The sequence below is a fragment of the Ambystoma mexicanum genome, chromosome 13 (assembly GCF_040938575.1).
Source record: "Ambystoma mexicanum isolate Mex_15411 chromosome 13, UKY_AmexF1_1, whole genome shotgun sequence".
Taxonomy (NCBI): Eukaryota; Metazoa; Chordata; class Amphibia; order Caudata; family Ambystomatidae; genus Ambystoma; species Ambystoma mexicanum.
In genome coordinates this window covers 718,040,731-718,068,527 of record NC_090938.1, presented here as the reverse complement: position 1 = coordinate 718,068,527, position 27,797 = coordinate 718,040,731, and the positions used below count along the sequence as shown (strand labels likewise).

General features: G+C 42.2%; 2 protein-coding genes across 5 annotated transcripts in view; one reads left to right on the top strand and one right to left on the bottom strand.

The window, feature by feature from the left end:
- Window positions 1–27,797, top strand: part of LOC138521790 (E3 ubiquitin-protein ligase TRIM39-like) — a 132,414-nt gene that overhangs the window by 18,240 nt on the left and 86,377 nt on the right. For all 4 annotated transcript variants that reach the window (XM_069634876.1, XM_069634878.1, XM_069634879.1 and 1 more), the window contains exon 2: window positions 5,819–5,914. In XM_069634876.1, coding sequence (XP_069490977.1) covers window positions 5,819–5,914 — 96 coding nt within the window. The remainder of the gene's footprint in view (window positions 1–5,818; window positions 5,915–27,797) is intronic.
- The window catches only part of LOC138521787 (uncharacterized), a 114,043-nt gene continuing 108,618 nt past the window's right edge, over window positions 22,373–27,797 (bottom strand). The window contains exon 3 of the mRNA XM_069634870.1: window positions 22,373–25,296. Coding sequence (XP_069490971.1) covers window positions 23,466–25,256 — 1,791 coding nt within the window. The 5' untranslated portion in view covers window positions 25,257–25,296 and the 3' untranslated portion in view covers window positions 22,373–23,465. The remainder of the gene's footprint in view (window positions 25,297–27,797) is intronic.

Here is a 27,797-nt window from a genome sequence, read left to right as displayed (position 1 = left end):
CCACATGCCATGGATAGACCCTATGCACATGAGATGCCTTGGTTTCAAAATCAGGTGCTGGGTGTAGGTAGACTGCCCAAGAATATAACTGATGAATGCTACATGTCTTGGGATCCTAAAGTTCATGGTGGGTGGAGGCTGCCCAAGATGTCTTGGGATTTTAAGTCTCATGCTGAGAGGAGACTGCCCACGAGTATATGTGTGTGTGTGGCATGTCTTATGATTCTAAGTCTCATGGTGGGTGGAGGCTGCCCAAGATGTCTTGGGACCCTAAATCCCATACTCAGTGGTGCTGCCTAAGAGTACAAGGGTGTATGTGGCATGTCTTGGGATTTTAAATCCCATACTGAGTGGAGACTGCCCAAGAGTACAAGGGTGTATGTGGCATGTCTTGGGATTTTAAATCCCATACTGAGTGGAGACTGCCCAAGAGTACAAGGGTGTATGTGGCATGTCTTGTGATTCTAAGTCTCATGCTGAGGGGAGGTGGCCACAGTGTTAATGGTGCAGATGTGGCATGTCTTGGGACTCTAAATCCCATACTAAGTGGAGCCGCCCAAGAGTACAATGGTGTATGTGGCATGCCGTGGGATTCTAAGTCACATGCTGTGGGGAGACTACCAGTGACTTTGTGTGACTTGTCTGAGTTCACAAAGCTATAGGTCCTCCAACCCCACACTGGGTATCGTCCAACTGATCATTTACTTTCATGACCCGGATCCCAGCAACGGTGTGAAGTAATGTGGAAATGGTGCATCAGGTATTATTTTGCCCCTTGGGTGTGCAGTGGTGCATAACAGGAGAGCCTTCATTACCTGCCCTCTCTGGGAGGCGACAGTCCCTGAGGTCTGTGCTGGTGTGCAGTGTACTGATAGTGCCTCAGGGGAGTTTCCATGTACAGGGATCCCCACCCCAATGTGTGTCTGAGGCTGAGTGTGCCCCACCTGCTCTAGCACACGGTGTCCAGTCATAATATCGATTGCAATATTTTCGAAAGTCAAAATGTCGAAAAAAAAATGTCGAAAATAAAAATGTCGAATTACAAAAATGTCGAATTCTTTTCGATTTTTTTCGAATTGATGTTAATACAAGGTAAGTGTTTAAATATGTTTTATTATGCATTTTTGAACATTGCTATTATTTACTATGTTTTATTAAGTATTCTTGAACATCAATTGCATATACCATGTAATATTTTGCTTAATTATATATATAAATTAAATAAATATATATATATTTATTGTAAACTTCAATTTTAAATAAATAAATAACAAATTGCAAACTGATAACGTTGAACATTTAGTATACTTTTTTTCCAATAGATGGCGCTATTGTTTAAGAAATGAGAATGCCCATTTTGTTTATATATGGTAATTGCATGCTATGTAAGGTTGCGTTACTCTACGTATACGTAGGCGCCATTTTTAAAGTTCATTCGTGCAGCGTTTCCATCGCGTTCGGGTCTCTGTGCTTTCGTGTGGATTTCTTTTTGGATTTTCAAGTTTTTTCACCCTTTTCCATGGATGCAATGGAGTTTTTTTTTACTGGATTCGATGGATGTTTTGGTTTTTCCGAGCCATGGATTTTTTTTCGGGTTGGATCGTTGATTTTGTTTCATGGACTTTCTTGGATCTTCAACTTTTTTTCCTTTCCGGATTTCACTGTTATGAATCGCACATGTGGATTTCTTTTTGGATGGTGATTTTCCCTGGCTAGCTTTTTGGATTATGGGTTCCTTGGATTTTGCTGCGTACTTCTATTTACAGGTATCGCTTGGATTTGTCATGGTGGATTGGTGATTTCTTAAAAACGTGAGTACTTTTAACATTTTAAATTATACGCTATTGAATCTAGGTAGTTGTCTTTGTCATTTTCATTAAAATTTTGTACTATTTGCTCAAGGCGTTGTTCATAGTCTCTGTATTTTTTCTTTTTTACCTCTGTGTTTGCGAGTGAAATTGCTTGGGAGACTCGAAATTCCTGATGTGATTGTTCTTTGTTTAATTCTTTCAAAAAATGCCACAAATTGGGATTACTTGTGTTGAAAGTTTTATTAATACGGCTGTGCCATCCCTCAAGTGAATTGTTTGTTCTAGGTCGCCCTTCCAAGGTTGCTTTGTAGCAATTCCATAAGTTTATATTGTATTTTGGCCTTCTTCTGGTGCCATTCCTTGTTAATTGTCCAATCCATGTATTTTCCATGTAATCTAACATGTCCGAATTTTCTTCCTCATGATTTTTAAAATAGTCAGTGTCAAGTAAATGTTCATAGAAATGTATAACCTGATCTTCTTTCACAAATGCTAATCCGAATAGTTTTTTTATGTTATGTTGAAATATGCTGTCGTCTGTGTATTTACTACTTAGTCCAAGTTTTTGCAGTTTTTTCCATATCGACTGAGTAAAATGGAAAAAGCAGCCTTGTATGCTAGAATCAGTGTATATTGAAGAAAATGCCTTAATCTGTGCTAATTCAAAATCCATGATTATGTTTTTGGGTTTTGAATTTGGTACAGTGTCCTTGATTTTGTTCAACATGATTCTGTAGATTTCTTCATTTTTTTTGGGCATTAAAACATAAACAAGTGGAATTAGTTTGTTATTTATTGTTCCATGTAGTGAATAAAATTGTTGGAAGGGGTTCGGGCAGGCTTTGAAAGTTGCGTCACCTTGCCACTGGGCACTTTCACTTAGATGCTTGAAATTGGTAGCAGTTGAAAATATCAACATTTTTTCGTCTCGTACATCAACGGTAGAATGGTGGAAATTTTCTCCATTAGCTGTCACTCTAAACACTTCTGGTATGGTGATGTCATTGTATGTTGTAGGTGCTGGTGGTAGATTTTCCTTTTGCTGTTTCTTGCGGTTTACTGTTCGTTGCATATGTTTTTCACTAGGCATCTGCGCAGATATGTGTGAAGGTAACGTGTCGCATACCGTTGATATTACCAAACCGCTTGCCTGTCCGGGGTTTTCTATTGCCTTTCTTTTTAGCTCGTGGCGAGTTTGTTTTATTACTATATTTGTCTTGTCCGGTAGATGGTTGTGTTCTCCCTTTATTTTTGTATTGAAACATTCAACTATAACTCGTGCGGCACATTTTGATCGCCATATTCAATGCACTTCCAGTACGAGCGTTCATTTTTTTCCAATTCCTTACTATAAATGTATCCGTTCAAAACCAGCTGTTTTCCGCCTTTTTGTGAGGTTATGTATTGTACCCTTTCTGTCATGTTCAATCTAAAATAACGGAAAAAAATGTTTTACTATGTTTGCCATACACTAATAGTAATATATTTTACGATTTAAATATCTAGTCACATATTTTTTTTTTATATTACCTGATTGTTTGCCTGACGTAGCCGAATCGAATCCACATTAGTTTGCTCTGACTCTGGTCCTGTCAGGTAATGACAGTTGTCCCCAACCGTCATCTGTTCCTTTTGTGTTTAGGCAAGGTTCTTTACTTGTGGGTGTCACATATTGGCTTAACCCTTACGACTCCTGATTCTATGGGGTTTTCGTTAGTCATAATGTACTTTATTTACAGATTGGCAAACGGTTATGTGTTGGTGGTCGAGAGGAGGGTGGGAGAGTTACGGCGTAGAGGTGAGGGGGGGGTGGAAGGAGGTAACCCCCCCCATAAAAATGGACGATTAGCATTACTTCACATTGGTATGTTAGTATTATCGTTCAACTTTTTTTTCGACATTTTTGTTTCGACTATTTGACTTTTCCTATTATATTTATATATTTTCGACATTTTTGTTTTCGACATTTTTTTTCGACATTTTTGTATTTCGGTATTATGTTTTCGACATTATGACTATAAACCCTAGCACACATGACCTGTCCCATGGGTGTGAGGTGGGCAGGACACTGAAAGTTTTGAGTGGGCACTGGTCCCTGGCAGTCTCGACTCTACCACATTTACTGTAACAACGGACAGGTGACACCTGCGAGGGAAGGTGACTGGTGCTTTAAACCAGGCAGCATCTGGGACTGACTCAAAGGACCTCAGTGCGAGTTTGGTGGAATTATGCTGTGACACTGGAGCAGTAATGCTCTGCACGGCTGCCGCTATCCCCATTATGAAATACTACAGGACACGCAGTAATCTTGCATGGACAGTTGCTGCTGCCTTACATGCTAGCAGTAACTCCACGTCAAAGTGTGGGTTCCAAACCCATGAACTGGCGGAGCGGTGACCTGACTTCTAATGGCACCCTTCTTTTAAGGAAATAAAGGGAGGTTGTTCCTGAATGAACCCCTAAAATCTCACTTATTGTGACTGCAGACCCACTTCTTCACCTTTTCTGACTCCAGACCTCTTTCCCCAATGCTGGACTGCAGCCCCTCCCACCCCCACTTCATCCAATGGCGAACTCTCTGCTGATGGGCAAGGGGCCCTGCCCTTGGGCACAGCCCCATCACATGTGAGGATGGCACAGCACTGCTCTATGCCGGAGGAAGAATAGACATGTTCATAGGACAGAGGATAAGCCTTTCCTGGGCTTTAGGGGGTTGGGGAACAATCTTACCTGTTACACTTACAGAGCCAGAACTACTGGCTTTGCCAGTGCTTGATTCTTGTGTTTCATCTCACAATGACGGGCCATTTAAGTGTAAATCCCTGTGAAATGCGCTCTTACCAAAGAGGTGGTGCTGGGAGCCTACCGTACATAAGTGTCAGTAACAGATGCACCGCCTGGCCTATAAGTAGGTTATGGGCCGATAATGCATGTTAATGCCCCCCCCCCCTGGCTTGCATTGCAATAGTAGTTACTAGAGCAAACCATGGTTGATATTGAGGTTTCTGCGTAACCTTTACTCTCTGGTCAGTGCACTACATGTAACTTGACATGTGCCCAGCATGTGATCTCACACATGACCTTGCATGTGCCGTGTGTCCCAAGCCTCACTGCGGCTGCCCCTGCTGAGGGTGCAAGTCTCGGGACTATAAGTCTCCCACCATAGGAGGGTCTGCTGAGGAGAACTAGGTGTGTTTGTGCCAGGGTAAGGATCTCAAATCAGGTTACATATGTGTCGGGGGTAGTGTCAACCTTCATATTTAATGGTGGAAAGGACAGGAAGATTGATGATTTTAAGACCTCTATGAACAGTGTGTCTTCCAAGATGGATGAGTTATGGATTGTGAACCAGTCTATGGGGGCAGCTGGGAGTCTGAGGGGGCATACATTATAGACTGTAAGTGAGCTTAAGAGATGGAAGTGAGCTTAAGAGAACATATAAGGGCGGAGGACGCTTTCTTTATAGACTGTACATTAGCCTATGGGAGCAGCTGGGAGTCTGCAGGAGCATACATTATACACTGTAAGTGAGCTTAATGGTACATATAGGGGACGGAGGAGGCTTTCTTAATAGGATCTGCGTGCTCCGATCGTGGCTGGTTTTCCCGCGACAGAAATTTGCATGGGAAATGTACGCAGCACAAAAGGTTTGTACATTTCCCATGCAAAATACATGTCCCCCGCAACTCCCGCTCACTATACTCTAAAAAGTAGTGAGCGTGGTGTTGCGGGGGACACCCCCGCAAACCCTGTTTTTTTTTGGTTTTTTTTTGTTACCTACCTTAAATGCATACCACCAAAGGTTCAAACTTTTGTAGGTATGCATTTTTGGACTTTTGATGCTTGCGGACGTTTTGACTCGGTAGAAACGTACAATACCTTCTTTATAGACTATATACAAGCGTAGGAAACCAGCGAGGCTGTCCTGGGGGACCTCGGTCTTGTTCTGTGTAGATTATTAATTTGCAGGAAATCTTTTGACTAACAAAATGGTTTTATTCTTTTAGGATAAGCTTTACAGCTACATGGAACATCTGAAAAAAGAGCTGAAGGACCTGCACGAGTGGATAGAAGAAGAACGCAGGAAAGCATCGGAGCTCGAGGTAAGAGGGATGGCTTTATATATGTGTAGATGGGCTCAGTGCAGAGAGGCACAAGGACCCCTTTGAGAGTTCAAGTAGCAGGGCTAGGTGAGTGAGCTATGAGACATCCCCTTGAGAGTACAGCGAGCAGAGCTGGAGGGGCAAGATACAAGACATCCCCTGAGAGTGTAGGGAGCAGAACTGGATGGGAGAGATATGAGACATTCCATAAGAGTACAAGTAGCAGTGCTGGATGGGAGAGCTATGAAACATCCCTTGAGAGTACAGAGGGCAGAGCTGAGTGGGAGAGATACAAGACATACCCTGAGTGTACAGAGAGCAGAGCTGGCTGGGAGAGATACGAGACATCCCCTAAGAGTACAAGTAGCAGAGCTGAAGGGGAGAGATATGAGACATCCTCTGAGAATATAGAGAGCAAAGCTGGAGGGGAGAGCTACGAAACATTCCCTAAGAGTACAAGTAGCAGAGCTGGATAGGGGACCTATGAGACATCCCTTGAGAGTGCAGAGAGCAGAGCTGGAGGGGTGAGATACAAGACATTCCCTTAGTGAACAAGTAGCAGAGCTGGAGGGGAGAGATATGAGACATCCCCTAAGAGTACAAGTAGCAGAGCCTGAGGGGAGATACGAGACATCCCCTGAGAGACCAGAGAGCAGAGCTGGAGGGGACAGATGGGAGACATCCCCTAAGAGTACAAGTAACAGAGTTGGATGGTAGAACTATGAGACATCCCATGAGAGTACAGAGCGCAGAGCTGGAGGGGAGCAATACGAGACATCCCCAAAGAGTACAAGTAGCAGTGCTGGATGGGAAAGGTGCGCAACATCCCCTAAGAGTACATAGAGCAGAGCTGGAGGGGAGACACACAAGAAATCCCCTGAGTGTACAGAGAGCAGAGCTGGATGGGAGAGATACGAGACATCCCCTGAGAGTACAGAGAGCAGAGCTGGATGGGGGAACTATGAGACATCCCTTGAGAGTGCAAGGAGCAGAGCTGGAGGGGAGAGATATGAGACATCCCCAGAGACTATAAGTAGCAGTGCTGGATGGGCGAGCTATGATACCTCTTTCGAGTACAGAGAGCAGAGCTGGAGGGGAGAGTACCAAGGCATCCCCTATGAGTACAAGTAGCAGAGCTGGATGGTAGAACTATGAGACATCCCCTGGGAGTACAGGGAGCAGAGATGGAAGCGGGAGAGAATAGACATCCTTTAAGAGTGCCAGGAGGATGAGCTGGAAGTCCGGCATAAGGGTCCTATGAAAATAACAAAAAACAGAAACAGGGATGCGGGGGAGTCAGATACATAAGGGAATTATAATAAGGAGACCTGCTGTGAATACCATTCCATAGTAAGTGCATTAGGGGGTGTACAAAAAAGCCCTCTAATAGTGGGCAGCGGGTGGTAGAGGTGAGTCATTGGGCAATAAGTGAAGCTCTTGTACTATGTCCCGGGTCTATAGGTTGCTGTTCCTCCTACAAGGACCTTTACATAAGTGTATGCTGCCCTCAAAGCCTGAACCAAATGCTGACTCCAGAAGTCTCCAAAGTCGCACCTTCACTTCTGTTTGTAGGGTCACTGCTGCTTTGGAATTCCATATTCTATCATACTGTATTTGGGAATGTTAAGGAGGCCTTGCTCAGTCATAATTCAATAAAAGCCCCATCAGAGACAGAATAGTGAAAACAGCAAAGGTTTTATACTCAGTCGACTGGGAGCCGTTACACAAGCCAAAGTTGATCAGTTAACCAAGCAAGGACTCAAAAGCCTGCCCCTGTTGAACACACTTTTATAGAGAATACAGCACTGCACAATATTATTTACGCTAATCTGAACCGTAGAGTTTAACATATTCTAATTGGCCATTTTACTTAAAGGTGAAAACATCACTTGTGTCCCATTGGACATAACCACTTCCTGAAACACATGACTCCTTATGCAAATTAGCAAGACTAGGTAGTTTCCCAAATTTCACTGACTCATTGACATATGTTTCAACCTTAACACTGGACTAAACAAGTTCTGGAAATGACCCACATCTTCAGACGTCTTAGCACACTGTATCCAAGACATGGATAGGTTGTCTGGTTTTCTATTGGCTAATCCCTCTTATCTATTTGTGACTGTATGCCAGTTTCACTTGCAAAACAGCACTGTGGAAATAATTTATTCTCCCATTTGATGCTGCCAAATTGTCTGCACCTGGATTGCCCAAGCCCCATCATACTTCCTTGGTTTGGTTACTGGCCACTGTGTTTTGAGCTCCTCACAGCTGTGTATTCTCTAGGCTTTCAGCACCCTTCTCTGTGGCCTATTTCTAATTTAACACATGCCGTGGTATTCATTTTAAAACAAATGGATGCCTGTTGCTGTGATATTTTTTTGTCAGGAATCAATTTTCTGTGTTCATGTTCAGAGCACTGTAAGCATGCCTATTTGTTCTATGTTTTCCTAAATAAGTGTGTCCAGTGTTACCTATTTCCAAGGTACTATGCCTTCAGTAAGGGCAGCTTAACTACCAAAATAGACAATACACCTGATTTTTACAATGTTGGGCGGGAGGGGTATCGGCCCTAAATACCATATTTACCTGTCTGCCAAAAGAGAGGGGGTGGGGGCTTCTCCTCTACAGGAACATCTGAGAGAACCCACACTTGCACCAGGACACCTTGCATTTACTTTGATGCTTAAGGACATATTTGATCCTGGAGAGAGAGAATCTCCTACACTTCCAGACTTTCCTGTGGATCTGCTAGTGAAATCTATTTGGGTTTTACTCAGTGACAACGGTGTGCCTGTTTTCGTGAAGGTAATGGGATTAAACGTGCCCTGGGTGCCGAGCCCCAGTAGTGCTATATCTGCCTGTCTGTGAGATATCCAGAGCCTCTGAAGCCATGTGAGTAGCAAGAAGTGTTGTCTGTGAATGCCTTTTTTAAAGTGTTGGGACAATTATTGTGTCCTTACAGGTACGCCACCTCAAACACCCATTTTCTCCATTCCGATTCTCACTTTTCAATCCCTATGAGGCACGTACTTTAGCTGTGGGACTTGAAGCTGACTAGTATGGACACATCCCAGTCAGATATTTACATATGGGTTTAAATATCACAGGTTCTGGAAAGGATGTTCACCCAGTCATCATCACAAGGATCAGGGAATGACATCACCAAGACCTTGAAACCAAGAGTACCAGGAAGAACTTTTAAGAAAATATCAAAAGGACAGGATTCCCAGACCATTTTGAAGGACCAAACACATAAGGACTACATCTCCCAGAATTCCCTCTCACAAAGGTAAAATCTGGAGCAGATCTGTGAAACTCAACTAGATGTATAAGGAAAAGAAGACTATGGGGAAACCGTAATCATCTCACAGAAGTAGCTCCCCAGCCCTCAAGAGAACAGTTATGGAAGACACACACCTCTCTCCCATTCAACAGCAATGGTGACTGGGAGAAGCACAACTCTTCCCTGTGCAAGAACCAGTCACACAGAGAGGACTTCACTTCTTCCCCCAACTACACGAAGATTTAAAGACTTGTTCATGCCCGGTTTCTTCCCTGAAGCTACCTCAGCCTCCAGGCCCATGCTACTCCCCCTGAGTGGTCCTTCTGGTATGTCTCTACTACCTTTGACTAACATTGGGGGTCTGCCTGCTTTGCTGCATCTTCTGCTGGGGCATCTGGTTCTTCAGCCGACCTCTGGATCTCTTGATTGGGGTCTCCTCTGGCCCTGCCTAGAATTGTTTACCGCCAAATCCGCATCTGTGGGGTATAGTATAAACGTACCTTCATTTTTCCCATAAAAGCAGATGCAGCTCTCCAGATAATTTTTTGAGGCGCTGAACTCCAAACAACAACAATAACGCCATAAGGACCCAGTGCAGGACGTGTGTAGGCTTGCCTCTTGGAACACACGCGGTTTCCTGCATTTGTTTAGGTCAAATTGGCTTGATCGACTGCAGATTGTTTGTTTACAGGAAACTTGGTTAACTGAAGCTCCGGTCACAACTGACTTTGAGGTGGCCTTAAATCCAGCAATTAAACCTCTAAAAGGTCGCCCGATGGCAGGTTTAATCACCATGATTAGAAGATCTTCAGGCTGGAGGATTGCAAATTCAATCAACCATTCTCCATTCATTCAAGTAACCTCCATCAAATTTCTTGGCCCTTCAGGAAGGTGCATTGATTTAATAACGTTAGTAAACACATATTGTAACCATAAAAGGGCTGAGAAACAAGACTTCATAGACAAAATAATGGAAATATTGGACCAACTGATGGAGGAATCTGAATGGCCTAATATAATCCTTTGTGGTGACTTGAACATTGACTTGTTTAAACCATCAGACGCGGGGAAAAATCTGTTAGTACAATCATGGAAAGAAGAAATGTCCGCCAGTAATTTTCAACTGTTAAATGGGAATACCCATAACGATATGCTGCCTGCTTGCACCTGGCATCGGGCAAGTCTGGCCTCCACAATTGACTATATGTTTGTATCAGAACCTTTACACCTGCGAATAAGTTCAATGAAAGTCATCAAAAAAAATCGACAGCGACCACGATATGTTGGTAACAGAATTCACAACTAAACCAAAGGCCCCTGTCACTACGTGGCAGTACAAAATCCAGGCCGAATCAAATAGAGTCCATCTGAGATTGGATACACATGAGCTAGAACAACTAACAACTCAGTACTGCAATGTCAGTCGATCTCTTGAATATGACCAACTGCTGATGCAATTTAAACAGAAAAAGGCGGGCCTTAAAAATAAGGCCTTTGTATATGTTCATTGTTTTGACTTGGACCTCTTGAAACACAAGCGTCTGCTACGCAGTGAGTTAAGACAATCCAAGACGTTAGACGAACACGCCTGTTTGCAAGCAGCTAAGGCGGCAAAGCAAAAATACAAAAACTTGGTAAAATCGCATAAGCACGTCATGATGCAAAACGATGCAGAACAAATGCTGAGGACCCTGCAAAATAAAAACACAAAGGACTTTTGGTGTCTCATCAACAATCTGCACGCTCCTCAAAGCGCATGGTGTCAGAAGCCGATTCGATAACCCATTTTGCAGCCTTATATCACTCAACTGAGTTATCGGAAAGCCCGGTTAAGGAAGTGTGTAAACCCTGGGCCTTAGTTCTTCCAAAAGAAGATATAGTGGCCATAATTAAAAAAGCAAAAAACTCACGAGCACCGGGCCCTGACGGGCTCACAAACTTTACCATTAAATTGCATCCGGAGCTATGGGCAGAGTTTTGTGAGACGCTCTTTAAAAGAATAATTACAACTCGTCAGACTCCAAAGTCTTGGAAGTGTGCGATCATTGTACCTATTTTTAGAAAAGGGCGATAGATCCAACCCGAATAATTACCGTCCTGTAGCATTGTTGGACGTGCTAGGTAAAATCTACGCCACAATGTTGCAGCAGAAACTGGTGGCCTGGTCGTTAACATCATCCCATGTGGACAAACGTTAATCTGGTTTTGTAAAGCATGTGGGCTGCTCGCTAAATTTACTACTGCTAAACATAATCAAAATGGAGGCAATAAAATCCAATACGAAGGTGTACTTAGCATTTATAGACTTTTCGTATGCATTCGACACCATTGACAGGGCGCTTTTGTGGGCAAAATTGAAGAGTTGGGGGTGTCCGTTGGATTTGACAGCTGCTATCAGAGAACTCCACACGAAGACCTCTATTCAAGTTTGCTTGGATCAATCAGGTCTCCTATCTGCCTCAATTGACACCTTGAAAGGAGTAAAACAGGGTTGTCCTTTGGCCGCAGCTACATTTAGCCTCTTTATTTCTGATATAGGCGATTCAATTGACGAGGTAAACTCCTTCCCGCCAAAAGTCACCAACACACACCTAAGCTGGCTTCTCTACGCAGATGACCTGATTGTTATGGATGTGATGCCAATTGGGTTGCAAAGAAAACTAAATGCTGTGCAACGTTACGTCACAGCCAATAATTTATCGATTAACACCAAAAAAATGTGAAATACTGGTCCTGCAGAATTTGAATGGCGGCGGTGTGTCTAACAGAAAAAATATAAAATGGTCTCTAGGACAAGAAACGCTCCAGATTTCCCAGAATGTTCAATATCTAGGGATGACAATAAGCTCAGCTATAAACGACGGGCCCTGGCTTCCTGAAACTAAAAGGAAATGTAAACAACTAGCAAGCCAGGCATTGATCATTCATAAGAAATTTGGAAAATGTTCACTAAGACCTGTTTTGTCCTTTTATCAACAGAAGGTCATTCCGGTCATGACATATGGGGCAGAAAATGCCCTAGGCTGTCCATACGGGACGTGGGCCTCCTTAGAAAATTGCTTTTGGTCCAAAGTACTAACCCTTCCCAGGAGTGTGAAGACGTCTTGTATAAGAGATGAGCTAGCTCTGATATCGATACATGCAAGAATATGTTGGAGTTTGTTGAACTTGTATCGTAAAACCTGTACTCGTGCGCAGATTCCACAATTTGATATCTTTCACAACGTCTCACCCGCCAACTCCAATATCGTGTCCATGTGGACAAACATGTGAAGCAATTCTAAAGAAATATGACATCAAATTAGACATGCTTCACGAAAATCCCGACGCAGCCAAACTTAAAATCTGGCGTGCGGATTGGGAAGAAACCTGTATGGAGAGGGCAGCTGTTAGTCTAATGAGCGACGTGCCTCTTGAGACACGGGCCTTTAACACCCTGCAACGCTATGTGATACTGTTTCCTGAACCGCAGGCCCGAAGGTTGTTCATACTGTTTCGACTGAACATGTCTAAAACTGTCGATCAGCTTCGCCCATGGAAAGGCTACGGACATCTGGCACCTGAATGTAGGCTGTGCTCAAGAGCAAATGAATCACTCAAACATTTGGTGCTATTTTGCTTTTTATTTTTTATTTTTAAGCATTAAGACTGGATGAAACATCTCATGTCGATGTATGAGGACGGAGCTTTGGAAATAGCTGGTCTGTTGGTGTGTGTTGATATGTTTACATGTTTGTGTACATGCTGTACCTATTTTAAAGGTTTGTAAAAACCAATAAAATTATTTTTTTAAAAATTAAAAAAAACATTTTTTGAAGTAGGAATGTTTTACTCCCTATTTTAGAAATTGGAGGTGAAATAATTTTTCAGGGAATAGAAAGTCATTTCTACTCTCAATGTTTTTTTTAGGAGACATCCCCTAAGAGTAAACATATTTGATCTAAAAATAAAATTGTAATCCATACTTCTTTGCACGTAGTGATTCAGGCAGCTTATAATGCACGTTTACATTAAAGCATTTCCTCAGATTTGGCGCTAATATTAGCACTCCTTCCTGTTCCTCTGCTCTCCAAATGCCATAGATCCAAACCTGTCCATTGAGCAATGTGAGTAGAGCACATTCCTGTGGTGATGCTCTCCAGTTGCCATGGATCTGAACATCTCTCTGGAGCTGTTCGGGTAGCGCTTCTTCTTGGGGCACTGCTCTCCAGATGGCATAGATCCAAACCTATCCATTGAGCTGTGGGAGTAACGCTTCTTCCTGTTTCTGTGCTCTCCAGATGCCATGGATCTGAACATATCCATGGAGCTGTGTGGGTAGCGCTCCTTTCTGTGACGCTGCTCTCCAGATGCCATGGATATGAACATATCCTTGGAGCTGTGTGGGTAGCGCTCCTTCCTATGATGCTGTTCTCCAGATGCTATGGATCTAAACATATCCATGGAGCTGTGTGGGTAGCGCTCCTTCCTGTGACGCTGCTCTCCAGATGCCATGGATCTGAACATATCCGTGGAGCTGTGTGGGTAGCGCTCCTTCCTGTGGCACTGCTCTTCAGGAACCTCCACTCTGTTAAGGAACTGCCTTTACAGAGTGGAGGTGTGGCTGCTAGATCGGTGAATGCTGCACCAGGTAAAGGTAGTAAGTTTATCAATCGCAAGTGTGCCTCACAAGGCATTGACCTTGTGTTAAGTTGAACACCCTTTCATCCTGTAGAAGAGATGGTCTCATGATTTTAACTACACATCACTCTGAATTTCAGACCATCATTTTTTAAGGGACTATTTTCTTTTGTCTTTATACATGAGTGTCCATAACCTGAAACCTGATACCTTTGACACCAAGAGTTGTATTCGGGGGCTTGGCACTCTCGAGCCACTACTGGTCCCTCCAGTCACTCAGTGTTGTGAGAGAAACCTAATTCCTCCCCTAAATGACCTATTAATTCCACTTTATGTCGCAGCAATGTTTGGTCCTTGCAGGTCCTCTGTATTTTCAGATGTGCCTAGAAGCCTCCAGGGGCTCAGTGAGCTTTTATTGTCACCTCTGGTTCCTTCTCAGCACAGAGCAGTGCAGTGCAGTCTGCATCTTCAGAGTGCATTTCTGGGGCCAGCTCCCTCACGAAGGGAAAGGGCTCCATACTGGGAATCCCCCCCAAATATCCCTAGTCTAGTGTTGGCTCCCTTCTCATTCTAACCTGCGGTGCGCGCCCTTCATTCCATCCGACTAATTGTCCCTGTCAGTCCCTTTCCACACACAGCACTCCTCTCCATCTGCCAATCCTTCTCAACTCCTAACTCACTGTTCACACCTGATTCTCCCTCTCTCTCTCTCTCTCTCTCTCTCTCTCTCTTATATACTCTCTGCTTAGGCTAACCTCTACTGGCGTACCATTTATGCAGCCCAGCCTCTTAACACATTCATGAAAGGCGCTATCATTGGATTTTAATATTGGTACACACTCTCTTTTGAACACTCTTCTGCCCCGAGCCATGGAAACACTTTACTGCTCAGTTGTATGTGTTTCCTTTATACTCTCTGTCACATGTCCCTTGACAAGATATTTTATCACCTGAGTTACCCAGAAAAGATGGGCTTCTGATGCACAGCACGGGGCAGGATTTTGCAGTTAAGACAGGAAGCATTACTGCTGCAGACAGGGACCAGTGATGCGCAGCCTACGGCAGAAGATGCAGAGCTTATACAGAGAGCATTGAGTGAAGGCATTGTTGTTATTGTGAAACGAAGCTGCAGGAGGCTGTTTTACCTGATTTAACTTCTTCTATACCAGCCTGCTCCCCCTCCACACAGCACTGCGAGCCCTGGGCTCTTGCTGTCTGCGGGAGGCGGAACCGCTGTAGAACACGTGCTGTGGTCACGTGACTGGCTGAGGACTTTTAAATTTGACCAGAAGCCACCCTTGCGGCAGAAGGGCTGGTGCTGTTTGGCGTGGTCGGCTGCCGGATGTGGGATTACAGTAAACTGTCATCGTAACAGAATTTTCCATACCACTGGCCAGATTAAACCTTAAACTGCTGACTCTGCTATTGTACTTCCTGTGTGTTGCCAGACACTGTGGGGTTTGCAGACCTAGTACTATTGCTGCAAACTCTTTGATCTGGACACACGCTCCACCAGCTGAAAGCTCCCTGCACTCGGCACAATAATTTTAAAACTGTAAAAGCACATATTTTACTTGTTTTTTTAATTCTCCAGTTAATTATGAGATCTGGTTTACGTAGCCAAAAAGGTTCTTTAATGACACCTGATGCTATATTAGTGGACCCTGTTGGTAGTACCCAACCACTTTTTAGTCTATTCTTAATGGGAAATCACATCATGAAACCCCTAGACAATCAAAATTAATTCAGCCTGTATCAGGCCAAACATTCATGGATAAATATATCCTGAAAGCAACCTCTACTAGCACTGAAATTAAGCTACGCAAAGCTTTTAGAGGCAACGCTATGCTGGATCATTCAGCAATGACTACACAGGCTTTCTTTGGCGGGAATAACAACATCACTGACATTAGCATCAATGAATGCGCGGACAAAGCAATGAACCTGTCTTCTGGTATTGCTATCCCTGTAAATTCCACCTTGCCTCCACAAGTGACTTTGTACCAGAATACCCCAACTGCCTTAACTAACGTCATCGAAGGCATTGATTCAAACAATGGAGACCCTGCCGAGGAACCAAGCTCATGGGATGTAAATCAGAGCCATGCAAATTCTCCAAAATTACATCACACTTTGAAAGACCTGGATGAGCGGATTCGTTTGACTCATCCGACAGTTTCTGCCCTAAACGTGGTACTCAGCTCGTTTGTTGAGTTGTATGATAATGTTTGGGCTGAACTCAAATCCGTCCAAAGATCAATGACGGAACTTAATCTGAAAATTGACTGCATTGGCACTGAAATATTGGTAGATTTAACTAATAAAATGGATTGGATTGGAACGGAACCATCTCAGAAGCTGGTTGCGCAAGGCCCCCCTTTGGCACAACAGGGTGGAATGAGTGCACCAGTATCTGTGCAAGTACCTTTAGTTCCATCACAAATTATAGAAATCTCTGATAATATCTCTATGTTGGAAGCATCTAATAATGCCCCTTTGTTAGGCCACCTTAAGTTGGTACAACCTATTGGCCCTGACATTATGTCCGATTCTTCACCCTGCATAACCAACCTTATTCAAAATACCCCCAATTCTATCCTCAATCCTAATTTGTTACCATCTACTGCGTCATCAGCTATACAGGAAAACGCTGTTAAGCCTACTGTCCCCAAAAAAACCTTAGCTCCACGAAAATCGCTTACTATTAAGCGGAAGATGATGACAAAACAACCTAATCTACTATTTGGCAAAATTTCAGCATGTCCTTTACCTAACTTGAACCTAGGGAGTATCCCTGAAGGGCAGATTCCGTGTATTACTACTCTAACCAAGGCTAAATTGGTTGACTCTACTGTTCAAACGGACAGCTGTAATATACTTAACATCCAGGCACTTATTGAGCTGGAAAGAAGTCCGCCAAAGAAACCTTTGGGGCTCTTAAAAAGGGCTGGCCCAGAGGCTCTTCTTCCCTCCTTGAGTCCGAATTTGTGTCCCTCATCTGTGTTACATCAGGGATGTGGCTACGGCAAGTTTAGGACTTGTGATGAATTCCCAATGTCATCCACTGTGCCCCAATTCAGAAACCCGACAAAGGTCCAAGGCCTTATGGATACAGGGATCAACCAATTCTCTTCTATTTGGGGCCCTAACCACTCTCAGCCCCCCCATGAACTATCAGTCGTTGATCCCTGTACCCCCGGTGGACTTGGGGGAGGAGTGGGGGATGCTTCAGGGAGATAAGATCCCGGCAATATCTACACACCCATCTATTTCAGCAGGTATACAAGATTTGGTGGCACGTCTTCATAAAATAATTGGTAGCATTTCGAAGTCTACCTGCGGGCTCTGTTCGGCGACAAGAAGGCATTAATGCTTCTAAATCAAAATTGCTGCATCTGGTACAAATTCAAAGTTTGGTGGAGCTGGAAGTTCCAATTTGTCTGAATAGATGTAATTTCCTGACTATCTTCTCAGAAATCCCAGCACTTTCCTTAATATCATCTAAGGACATTGCCAGAGTGGCTTTTCCGGATAGAAACTGTCAAGCTATCAGTTTGATTCTACTCTCCTCTCCATTGGTTAAGGAATTGATCCTTACTCAAACGGATTCTTTGCGGGATCTGGGCTTTAAGGTGGAATCTGCTTTATCATGGGAAACGCTGTCTCAAGGCCCTCTTATTACTCAATCATCAGTTAAACCATCGGTGGCTAATCTAGGCGGCCCCGTACCTGTGATTAACCAAAGAATTCCTCCTAAACTGGAGGTGAAGGACATTGATTGGGCCACCATTATCTCCACCTTGTGGCAAAAACTCGTCCCCTAGGCCATCTACTTTAAGGACAGACCTAAATACTTCCTCAGACTTATGCCTCAAATCATGGAACTCAAGAGGCAATCGGCATCTATTTACAAACTTGGAATGCCTACATTTGCTGAGAGATGCTAACATTATTTGTATCCAGGAGATGAAGTTGACCTCCACTCCATTCGTAGATGGATACCATATCTTCTACCAGCTTGCCCGACATAACTTGCATTGGTTTACACCGCAGTGCCCTTTTGGGGCTTTGGGTGTCGATCTTATCTCTAAGGATGGCCAATTGAAATTATTAATTATTAATATCTACTGGCATAATGGTGTGGGTGAAGTTGAATTGTTTGTGTCCACTATCACTCAGTTTATTCTTGATTGGATGCTTGCTAACCACTCAGGGCACTTCTTATTAGCAGGGGATTTAAATTGTGACTGCATATTTGAGTATTCCCCGTGGGAACTCTATGTGTTGAATACATCGAATTTGTGGACTTCGAGGAAGAAACAGGACGGCTATGCTTGGTATACTGGGTTGGGTAACATTGGTCTCCAACCTTTGGTAGGCCTCTCACAATCTTTACTTGAAAACCCCACCTGGCATACCTGGCGGCGTGGCCTCTCATCCTCTAGGCTTGACTATATTTTTGTGGACGATTACTTAAGTATAAGTTGCGTGCAGTTTGATATCCATATGAATAGCTGGAGTGACCATGGCATTTTAACGGCAATATTTAAGATCAGCCATCTCTGGAAGCCTTATCACTCTTAGCTTAAGGTTAAGCCTGACTCATCTGGTTCTGCAGTTCGGTGGTCTCCTAAGAACATTGATACCCTGAACCTTAACCTGAGGACTAGTCTTAATCAGACTACATACGATTGGACGTTGGCAACTTTCAACACTGCAACGGTCACTACTCTTGTACAAACTGCGGTAGAGGAGCTGAGTACTTGCTCTGGTCGCTCAATTCCAGCAAATAGACATACCCACTGCTATAATTCTGATTTGGCTTTAGCAAAATCCATTAAGAATGAAAACCTTAAGAGTCTTCGATCTGCAAACCTTGATATGACCGTACGTCTAGGCCTTATTAGAAAAGTCACACAAGGCTATAAAAATGTCTGCAAAACGCTTAAACATCAGATATTGCAACAAGATGCTGAATTAATGCTGCAGGTCATTTTGAAGGCGAATGTGGGAGCCATCTGGTCGCTTGTCAATGGACAAGACTGTAATCCAGCAATTGTCCTAATTAATCCAATTCAGGAACAAGAATGGCTGGACTTTTACTCCAATAAATTTGCTCTTAACCCACTGCAGGAAAATAAGAATTATGTGCATTGTGATACTCTTGGCCCTTTTCCTAATTGGGAATTTCCCATTGAGATCGATATGGTGCGTGACCTAATCCTAAAGTGCAAAAGATCTAGAGCTCCTGGTCTAAATGGGCTAACTAATAATACCTTTTCTTTTTATTTATTTTTTATTTTATACGGTTTATACAAACCTTTAAAATATTTTACAAACACATTAACAAGACTACATGTAACATGCGTCATTTTGTAGCATTTACATATTCCTCCCTTCCTCCTCCTCCCTCCATCGTCCAGCTTGCCCAATACTCCTTTTAGCCGTTTCTTATTTCTTAAATGACATCAACCAGACTTAGACGCTCTTCAATTGTTCTTAAAAAGAGTGTCAGAGGAATTACCAATTTGAATAATAATAATACCTTTTAAAGCTGATCCATCCCAATCTTTGGGCCAATCTCTTGTGCTTTGAGTTCCGAGACATACTCCGATCTGGGGTCTGCCCAACTTCTTGGTCCTCTGCACATATGATTCCCATCTTTAAATGTGGCAGTAGGTCGAACCCACAAAATTAAAGGCCAATTGCGTTGATAGACGCAGACTGTAAAATCGTCTCTGCCTTACTCCTATTGCACTTAAAGAATTGGGAAAAAAGTAGTCATCCTCTAAGCCCTTTTCAAACGGGCTTTTGCAAATTCCACTCCACGAGTATTAATGGAATTGTGGTTAGGTGCATTCAGGAGGCTGCCTGGACTTCAGATCGAGGCCCTACTTTTATTGCCTCTATGGATCTCTCGGCAGCCTTTGACTGCGTTGACCGAAATAGGCTGTGGTGTAAACTTGCACTTTGGGGCCTACCGAGAGGTTTATTGAGCCTTTTGGAAGGGGTTTATAGCAATTCGGGTGTGCGAATACGATTAAATCAAAAGGGGGACACGTCAGCTGTGGTCCGTACATTCCGTGGGGTGAGACAGGGGTGCGTTCTTGCCCCATGGGTGTTTAACCAATATGTCTCTGATGCAGCCGAATACCTAATTAAGGAGGGCCTTTTAGCTCCAAGAATTGGCGCTGTGAAGATTATCTGGCTGGCCTATGCAGATGATTTTTTATTATTTGATCTAACCAAGGTGGGGTTACAGCGCCTGCTAGATGTCTTCACCAAATATGCTAAGCTAAATGGCTTGAACATCAATCCCGCCAAAACTAAAATCCTAGCCTTATCGAAAGGCCCTTTCAGGAAGAATACTATTACCTGGCATTTGGAGGGAGTAAGAGTAACTAGTTCCCCATGCTTTACCTATCTTGGTTTTTATGTCGGGGCTAGTAGAGGCTCAAAAGGGCAGATCAACCCACTTTTGAATAAAGCTAAAATACTTGCTAGACAGATTCTCAAAATCGATCGCAAATACGGCCGATTTTCTGTTGGACCCGCTCTTCTCTTCTTCGAAGGGAAAATAGCTCCGAAATTGATATATGGTTTGGAGCTATGTACGGGCCTAACTATCTCTAAACTCAATGTGATTGAGGGTGACATCTGGAGACGGGTTCTACTTCTTCCCAATGCGGTCCCTTTGGCTGCGTTCCGTTATGAATTAGGCTATACCTCGTTAAAATCTCGAGTCTACTGGAGGATGCTTTTGCTTTATGCTAAACTTAAGGTACCTACACTCAACACCTTATATGAACTTGTGGGGAGCAACATCTACCGATCTGGCCTCCTAATCAATTTCTCTAAATTGTGCGAAACCATGCTCTGCACCATTGGACCAGTTAACAACTAACCCTGCCAAGACTAAAAAGACATTGTGGGACTATGATTGGTGCCTCACTACGGACTCTTTCCATTCAGATAGATCTGTGTCCCATTTAGTGCATGAACACAAGAAAAGAGGTACCCCTTCTCCAGTTCTCACGATTTTTCCCAATCGGAACCATAGACATACTCTACACAGATTGCGCTGGAATATTCTTCTAACATTGGACACCAAACTGAGGTGGAAACAAATCTTGGTGACAGATAGCCTTTGTAGATTCTGCCATTTGGTGCCCGAAACGGCTAAACATCTTATTTTGTTTTGCTCGCAATTGAAGGCCCTCCGAGATTCCTGTATGAGTGTGTTAAAGTGCTCATACTCAGGTTTATCAACTGAACTGGTATGGCAGCGATGTCTGTGCATTCAATCTAAGCGTGAGGGCTTGGCTCTCTCTGGCTTTATCCGTAATCTCCATTTGGACTATATGTGAGAATTTGTTTGTTGTCATGTACACATTTATAGGCTATTTCTAGTTATTGGTTGCTAGTATTAATTGCTACCTGTTACTATTATCCTTAATGTTTTGATTGTCTATCAATTCACTACTTACACATGAATTATTCCTATGTATCCTATATATTGTTCATTTGCTTTGTTTTTCTTTTTTCAGTGTTGTTCTTTTTTTTCTGTTCCTTTTTGTAAAGGTTTAAATAAACCGTACACAATAAAAGAAAAAAAAAAAGAAAAATATATATATATATATACAGAGAGCAATGCTATTGCACACAGGGAACAGTGCTGCACAGCCCAGGGCAGGAAATGGGGAGCTTATACAGAGAGCATCACTACTGTGTACAGGAACCAGTGATGCACACCCTGGGACAGGAGATGTGAAGCTTATACAGAATGCATTGCTACTGTGCACAGGGACCAGTGATGCACAGAATGGGATAGGAGATGCAGTGCTTACACAGAGAGCACTAGTGCTGCACACAGGACCAGTGATGCACAGCCTGGGGCATGTAGGGTATTTTGTGGAGATTTGGGGCCTGACGGTATTTTCTTACCGCCGAAAAATAACTTAGCAACAATCACTCCTTGTATTCAGATTGGGCCATGTACAACAATAATACAGTGGACATGCATTATTTCAGCACACAGACATGCGTATTTAGTATGCGTGGTTGGTATGCATGGTTGGTGGTATTTTGGTGAGCATAATTCCCTTGTTTTATTTGTGGCCCCAATATCCAGAACCCCTTATTTTTGTTTAGATTTTTCGTGTCATCACTAGAGAGACCTCAGGCTTGCATTCCAGGAACACCACATTTTCATTTTTAGTGTGCCACCATGGGCAATTTCTCTCTGTCTTATCTACGGCAGCGAGCTATCATGTGGTATTTTCACTATCTTATATACGGTAGTGAACTATGTCCCGGGCCTCCCTTTTTGCCGACTCATAGACCTCCGACAAACTACAACACACACAGTTAGTTATAATTGCTCATACTGAATTACATTGTGCACACGGCTGCAGCAAATTTGACGTTTAGCTACCTTGAAAATGACAATTGCACTGTCTAAACATCTCCCCACATCATCAGCACTGTATTGGTAAATATAAAACACACCACCCGTCTGCTTTCAAATATTTTTGTGTATTATAAAAGTTGCATTTAAACACGATCTCACTCTTTACAGAAATAAATAAAATAGCACAGTAACAGCATTGTCTGTGATACACTGAAAAGAGAGTGGCGGAGACAAGAACTCAATTTGCAACATTAAACATGTGAGTAAAGCACAGGAATCTCCTTTCCTACACTGACTGCATATTCTCGTACACACTCAGCCCCCACACTTCTGTAATTACCTTATCTGTTCAGCATGAGTTTTCTTCAGCTGTTCTCTTTCTGAATTTGGCTCCCTTGAAGATTAACCCCTGTGAAAACAAGCGTCTTTCGTTCTCAAACCGGGGTTATTGCCTGGAATTCTCAGCTTTTGCAGCAGGAATGCTTCAGCCAGGAAACAGGTCCTTCTCCCAGCTCTGCCAAATCTCGATTGTTCTCCCCCTCTCCTCAAGCTCCCCCAGCAAAACTCTAATCACTGCCTCTAGCATGATACTTGCCATGACGCTGCTCCAATCAGAATCAATCATGCCATCTCCTCCCTCACTACACAATGGCTCATTTCTACAGTAACCATTTGTAACCAACTGATTTCCGGTTCCTTCGAGCCCTTTGCTTCCTGTAGTTATGTGGACAGAGCAGCAGAGAAAAAGAAAAAAAAATGAATGTGCGTTTAAAAGTTCACTTTCAGAGTAGGCCTAATTCTGCAGTGGAGACACATTTTTATTAGTGGCTTATGTTAAATGCAGTTTTATTAGTCAGGTTAGTTATTAATAAGGTTAGTTATTAATTTTCAAATGTGTCTCTTGCACCACAGGCATTTCAGGTGAAAAATAGTGTGCATTTTTGAATGTGCACGTGTGCTTTTAACTGCAAAAATAGATTTGCATCTTATATGTTAAAATCGTTTTTGACTGAATAGCCTGTCTTTACTTATATGTCCATGTTAATCTGGCAACACATATAGCAATGCACCACACCCATGTGGTGGTGCTGCATCAAAAAAAAATTGCTACCTGTGCAGTAGTGCTGTACTCTGTGCTGTAACACGCCAAATATCCTTACATACCCTCCTTTTGTTTTTAGAACTTGGCTACGATCCAAGCCAATTCCTAAAAACAACTTGTTCTTTTGTTTCTTTTAAAATGCATGTGTATTGGGATATCTTTCTCTTCCTGACGTAGCTAGTAAAATCAGTAACATTTTCATTTTTACTGATAGCACAATCAACCATCCACCCATGATTAGCACCAGGACAGCCAAACCCACTATTGAGCGTTCCCCCCAGGTTCCCCAATTAAATCTTTCCACTTCTATTATCCCCAGATTACTAATGGTAATATTGTTGTTTCTCAAATTCATTTTTATAACATGTCTTTCTTTGTGATTCAATAAATATTCCACATCCGGATCTATTGGAAAAGTATCCCTTTGAAAAAAATCGATATTTTCCACTTGGCTTTCCCAAACATCATTTGTTACATGAAACAATGTTAACCCCCCAATTGACACAATTGTATCCTTTGGAACCTGTAAATAAAAAACATTATATTTCACCTGTTTAACCACGTATGTTCCATGGTTTAAATGTACTACCGTCATGTTCTTTAAACAGGTGCGGACCAACCATTTACCTCTGACCATCTTAGCCTGTGCCATTTCTTCACTCCCCATATTGCTAATAATCACTTCACATCCCTCTGATATACTTGGGTCAGATTTCAAACCACAAATAGCATCTGTGGCTTCAGGAACAAACGGTTTACCTGGACACATATAATTTTGTTCTTTAAATTTTACACATGTTTCCAGGTTTGGTATTAAATAAACTTCAGGTTCCCATGACTGAAATGCCACCACTTCTGGAGTCTTAATCTTAATAAATGTGTCCTCTTGCCAAAATCCCACATTGTGTACCCACTTCGTTTGGTAAATAAGTTCAGGGGCTACATATGGGATGCATAGCAAAAATCCGATCTCTAGTCTTTCCAAGTCCACATATAACGGCATTGCATTACCCATTTCGAATGCAATTTTTACCTGTATTATATCAATTTCCCTCCTGGTCAATCTTTCTATCATTTGACGAATAATATCCTGCGAAACAAAATACAAGGGAATATGTCCTTGAATCAATTGTGAAACTGCCGTTTGAACTTCTCTCATATAATTCGTTAATAGTCTATCAACAGGACTCATTATGTTCAATATTTCATTTAAAGTTCTGTCATGCTTAAGTATTATTTTAGTCGCCCGTTGCATTACATCCGCTTGTTCATTTAGAATGGTTGCAGTTTCATTTATGAATCTTACTTGTTCATCCAGTCCCCCTCTAATTCCATCTAATGTTTTTTGTATTATTTGTAGGTCAATACTCAGTTGTTGCGCTTTAGCACTCAGTGTTCCTACCGAAATAGAATTGGCTGTTGATATTGTGGTACCTATTATGGCTCCAACTATAGACATTACCAATGATATCGCGAGCATCACCGCACCTCTCTTTCCTCTCTTCTTCTTAATGTCTGCTGAATTCACAAATGTTTTTTCCAATTGCATTAATATATCTCTTATTGACTGCTTAGTGTCCTCTTTTCTTATTTCCAGCCACTCTTTAGTTTGTTCAATCTTAATTCCGGTATTGTTCAAGTGTTTTTCAATCAAAATCTCAGCATTCAATGGTATGTATATATTTTGGAAAATCATCCTTCTATCACTCATGATGAATCCTGGTGCCTCTTCCACCATGATACCAGATGCTGGCCCAGGTTCAATGACAACCTGTGCTTCTGAATTCTTGAAGATCCCTCCAAATATCATCATCATTAACCATATCATCGGTATCATCTTCAATGCTGATCGCTTTGCAGCCTTGGTCTTCACCCCTCTTTGGGGCTTTCCCGGAATCCGTCCACGTGGGCTCCAGGACTCCATCGTCTGATCCCGGAACCTCCGACCAAATAATGTTAATTTTCTAAATCAAATAGAAAATAAACAAATTAAGTACATAGCACAATACTAACTTCACCCTTTTGCCAAAAATAAAAGTAAAAATATTTTTTTTAAATTTTTTTTTTTTCTGAAATTAAACACAAGTTAAAAAGAAAACAAGCACATATAAAACAACATTCAATATTTAATACATTTTCTCTCTGCACACCAACCATGAGCTTCCATTATATTTATTTATTTATTTATTATATATTTTTACATATATTACAGTGTTTATGTGCCATTATAACAATCAACTTTTTAACTTCTTTGTCACTGCCTCCTGATTGTACCCATTTATTTTCTCTTTTTGTGTTCAAGGGACTTTATCTGTTTCTACATGCTCAAGCTGCCTGATCTCATGTCTGGGATGGCATGGTTTGATTTGATTTACATGGACAAACTGCTCTATTGCCGTTTCACCTTCATTTTTCAAAATTTTATAAACTACAGGAGAGACCTTATCTATAATTCGAAATGGCCCCTGCCAGGCTGCTAGAAATTTAGAATTTTTCTGTTTACTTTTTCCAAAATGAAACTTGTACACCTGATCCCCTACACTGCATTCCTTTACTGATGTCTTTTTGTCATAATAAGACTTTGCACTGTCAGCAGCTCTTTCCAGATTTCTCTGCACAAAAGCAAATGCATGTTGCAAATGCCTCCTCAGTTCATCAATATATTCATGAACTGTGGATGCACTCACAAGTGTCTGCTCATGTGTTCTGTATAGTAGGTGTTGTGGTAACACCATTTTCCTACCTGTCAAGACCTCATGGGGGCTAACACATGTTGCTTTGGCAGGAGTTGATCTGATTGCCATCAAAACCAACGGTAAACGTAAATCCCAGCTGGAACCTGCTTCTGCCACAAATTTCTTTAAAATATCCACAACAGACCTATTGCTTCTTTCAACTGTACCTGAAGACGCTGCCCGATATGCGATATGTAGTTTCCTTTTCACACCTAGTATTTGCCATACCTTACTCATTAGAGTACTTCTTTGTGGCAACCCAAACCTTGAGAACACATGGTTCACCAGCAATGTGGCTGCTGTTTGCGCACTACAATCTGGTGCAGGAATGCATTCAATCCACTTCGACATCAAACATACCACACTCAAAATATAACGGTTTCCCCTGCTCGACCTTTTTAAAGGACCTACATAGTCTATTTGCATATCTGACCATGGGAGAGTTAGGCCTCTTTTCATCAATGGTGCTCTATGCATTGGTGAAGCAGGTTTAAATTGGGCGCATACTAGACATCCTCTAGTATATAATTCCACATCTTGGGACATATGTGGCCAGTAAGCATAATCTTTTAGTATTTTAGTATTTCTAATGTTTTTTGTGAACCTCTATGGCCTGCAGTTATGGCATCATGTGCATGGTGTAGCATTAGCCCTCTGAATGAAAGGGGTGCTACCCACTGTATTTGTCCTGTTATGGACTCTCTAATCATGAGTCCATCCTGTAATCTAATTCGTGTTTTGTTCTTTAATAGCACCCTCAACTCTTCTTTTCCCATAAATCATTTTCTGTTAAAGAATTTTGTTCGGGATCTATCAAATGATTATAATAGATTCCCAAAATTCGATCATTCTTTTGTGCCTCAATCAAATCTTGGTCTGGCGTGTCATGACTCCACTGCACCACCGGTTGATCTACCTCCTATGGTGCTTTAGAACGTGTGACTGCATCAATTTGTATTTCACCCATTAAATAATCAATAGGTAGCAATTCTCCCATCACAGCCCCAATCTTAGCCAGGTGGTCTGCCTTATCATTTCCCTCCTTATCCTCTCCTGGTGTTTTTAAATGCCCACGAATTTTTCTCCAGTATATTGTTAAATTATTCTCTGACACCAATTTGTCTATGGCTTGTATCATTTTTCCATGTTTAAGTGGCTTTTTGTTGTATGTAACCATGCCTCTTGCTTTCCAACCAGGCAAATACTCCACAAAGCTATTCCGTGCATAGTCAGAATCAGTCACCAGGACAATTTCACTGAACTTTTTATCAACTGCAGTAGCAATTGCTTTATAAATGGCTGCCAATTCCGCCACCTGACTGCTCCTATCGCCAATCCTCATCCCTATACTGGGGACGCCTTCACATTTCAACCAGACATTTCCTATTCCTGCCACTAATTGTTTATTACTGTCATTTTCAATGTGAAAAGCACAACCATCCACATATACAGTTGGCAAATCCTTGCATGTTTTTTCATCAAAAGCTTTGTGTGGTGATTGTTCAAATTCCTGCAAACTAGTTTCCACTTCCATTTCATTTGGTATTTGTTCAGCTGCACAGTCATGTAAGTCAGCTAACCCTTGAGCAATTGGGTTCTTTTTATTTTGTCCATATCTCACTTCTACGGGAAAACCTTGTAATGCCAGCGTCCATGAAGTGATTCTGGATTGCGCTAGATTACCTGATCTAATTCTTTTACTCTCTAAAAATTGCAAAGGTTGATGATTT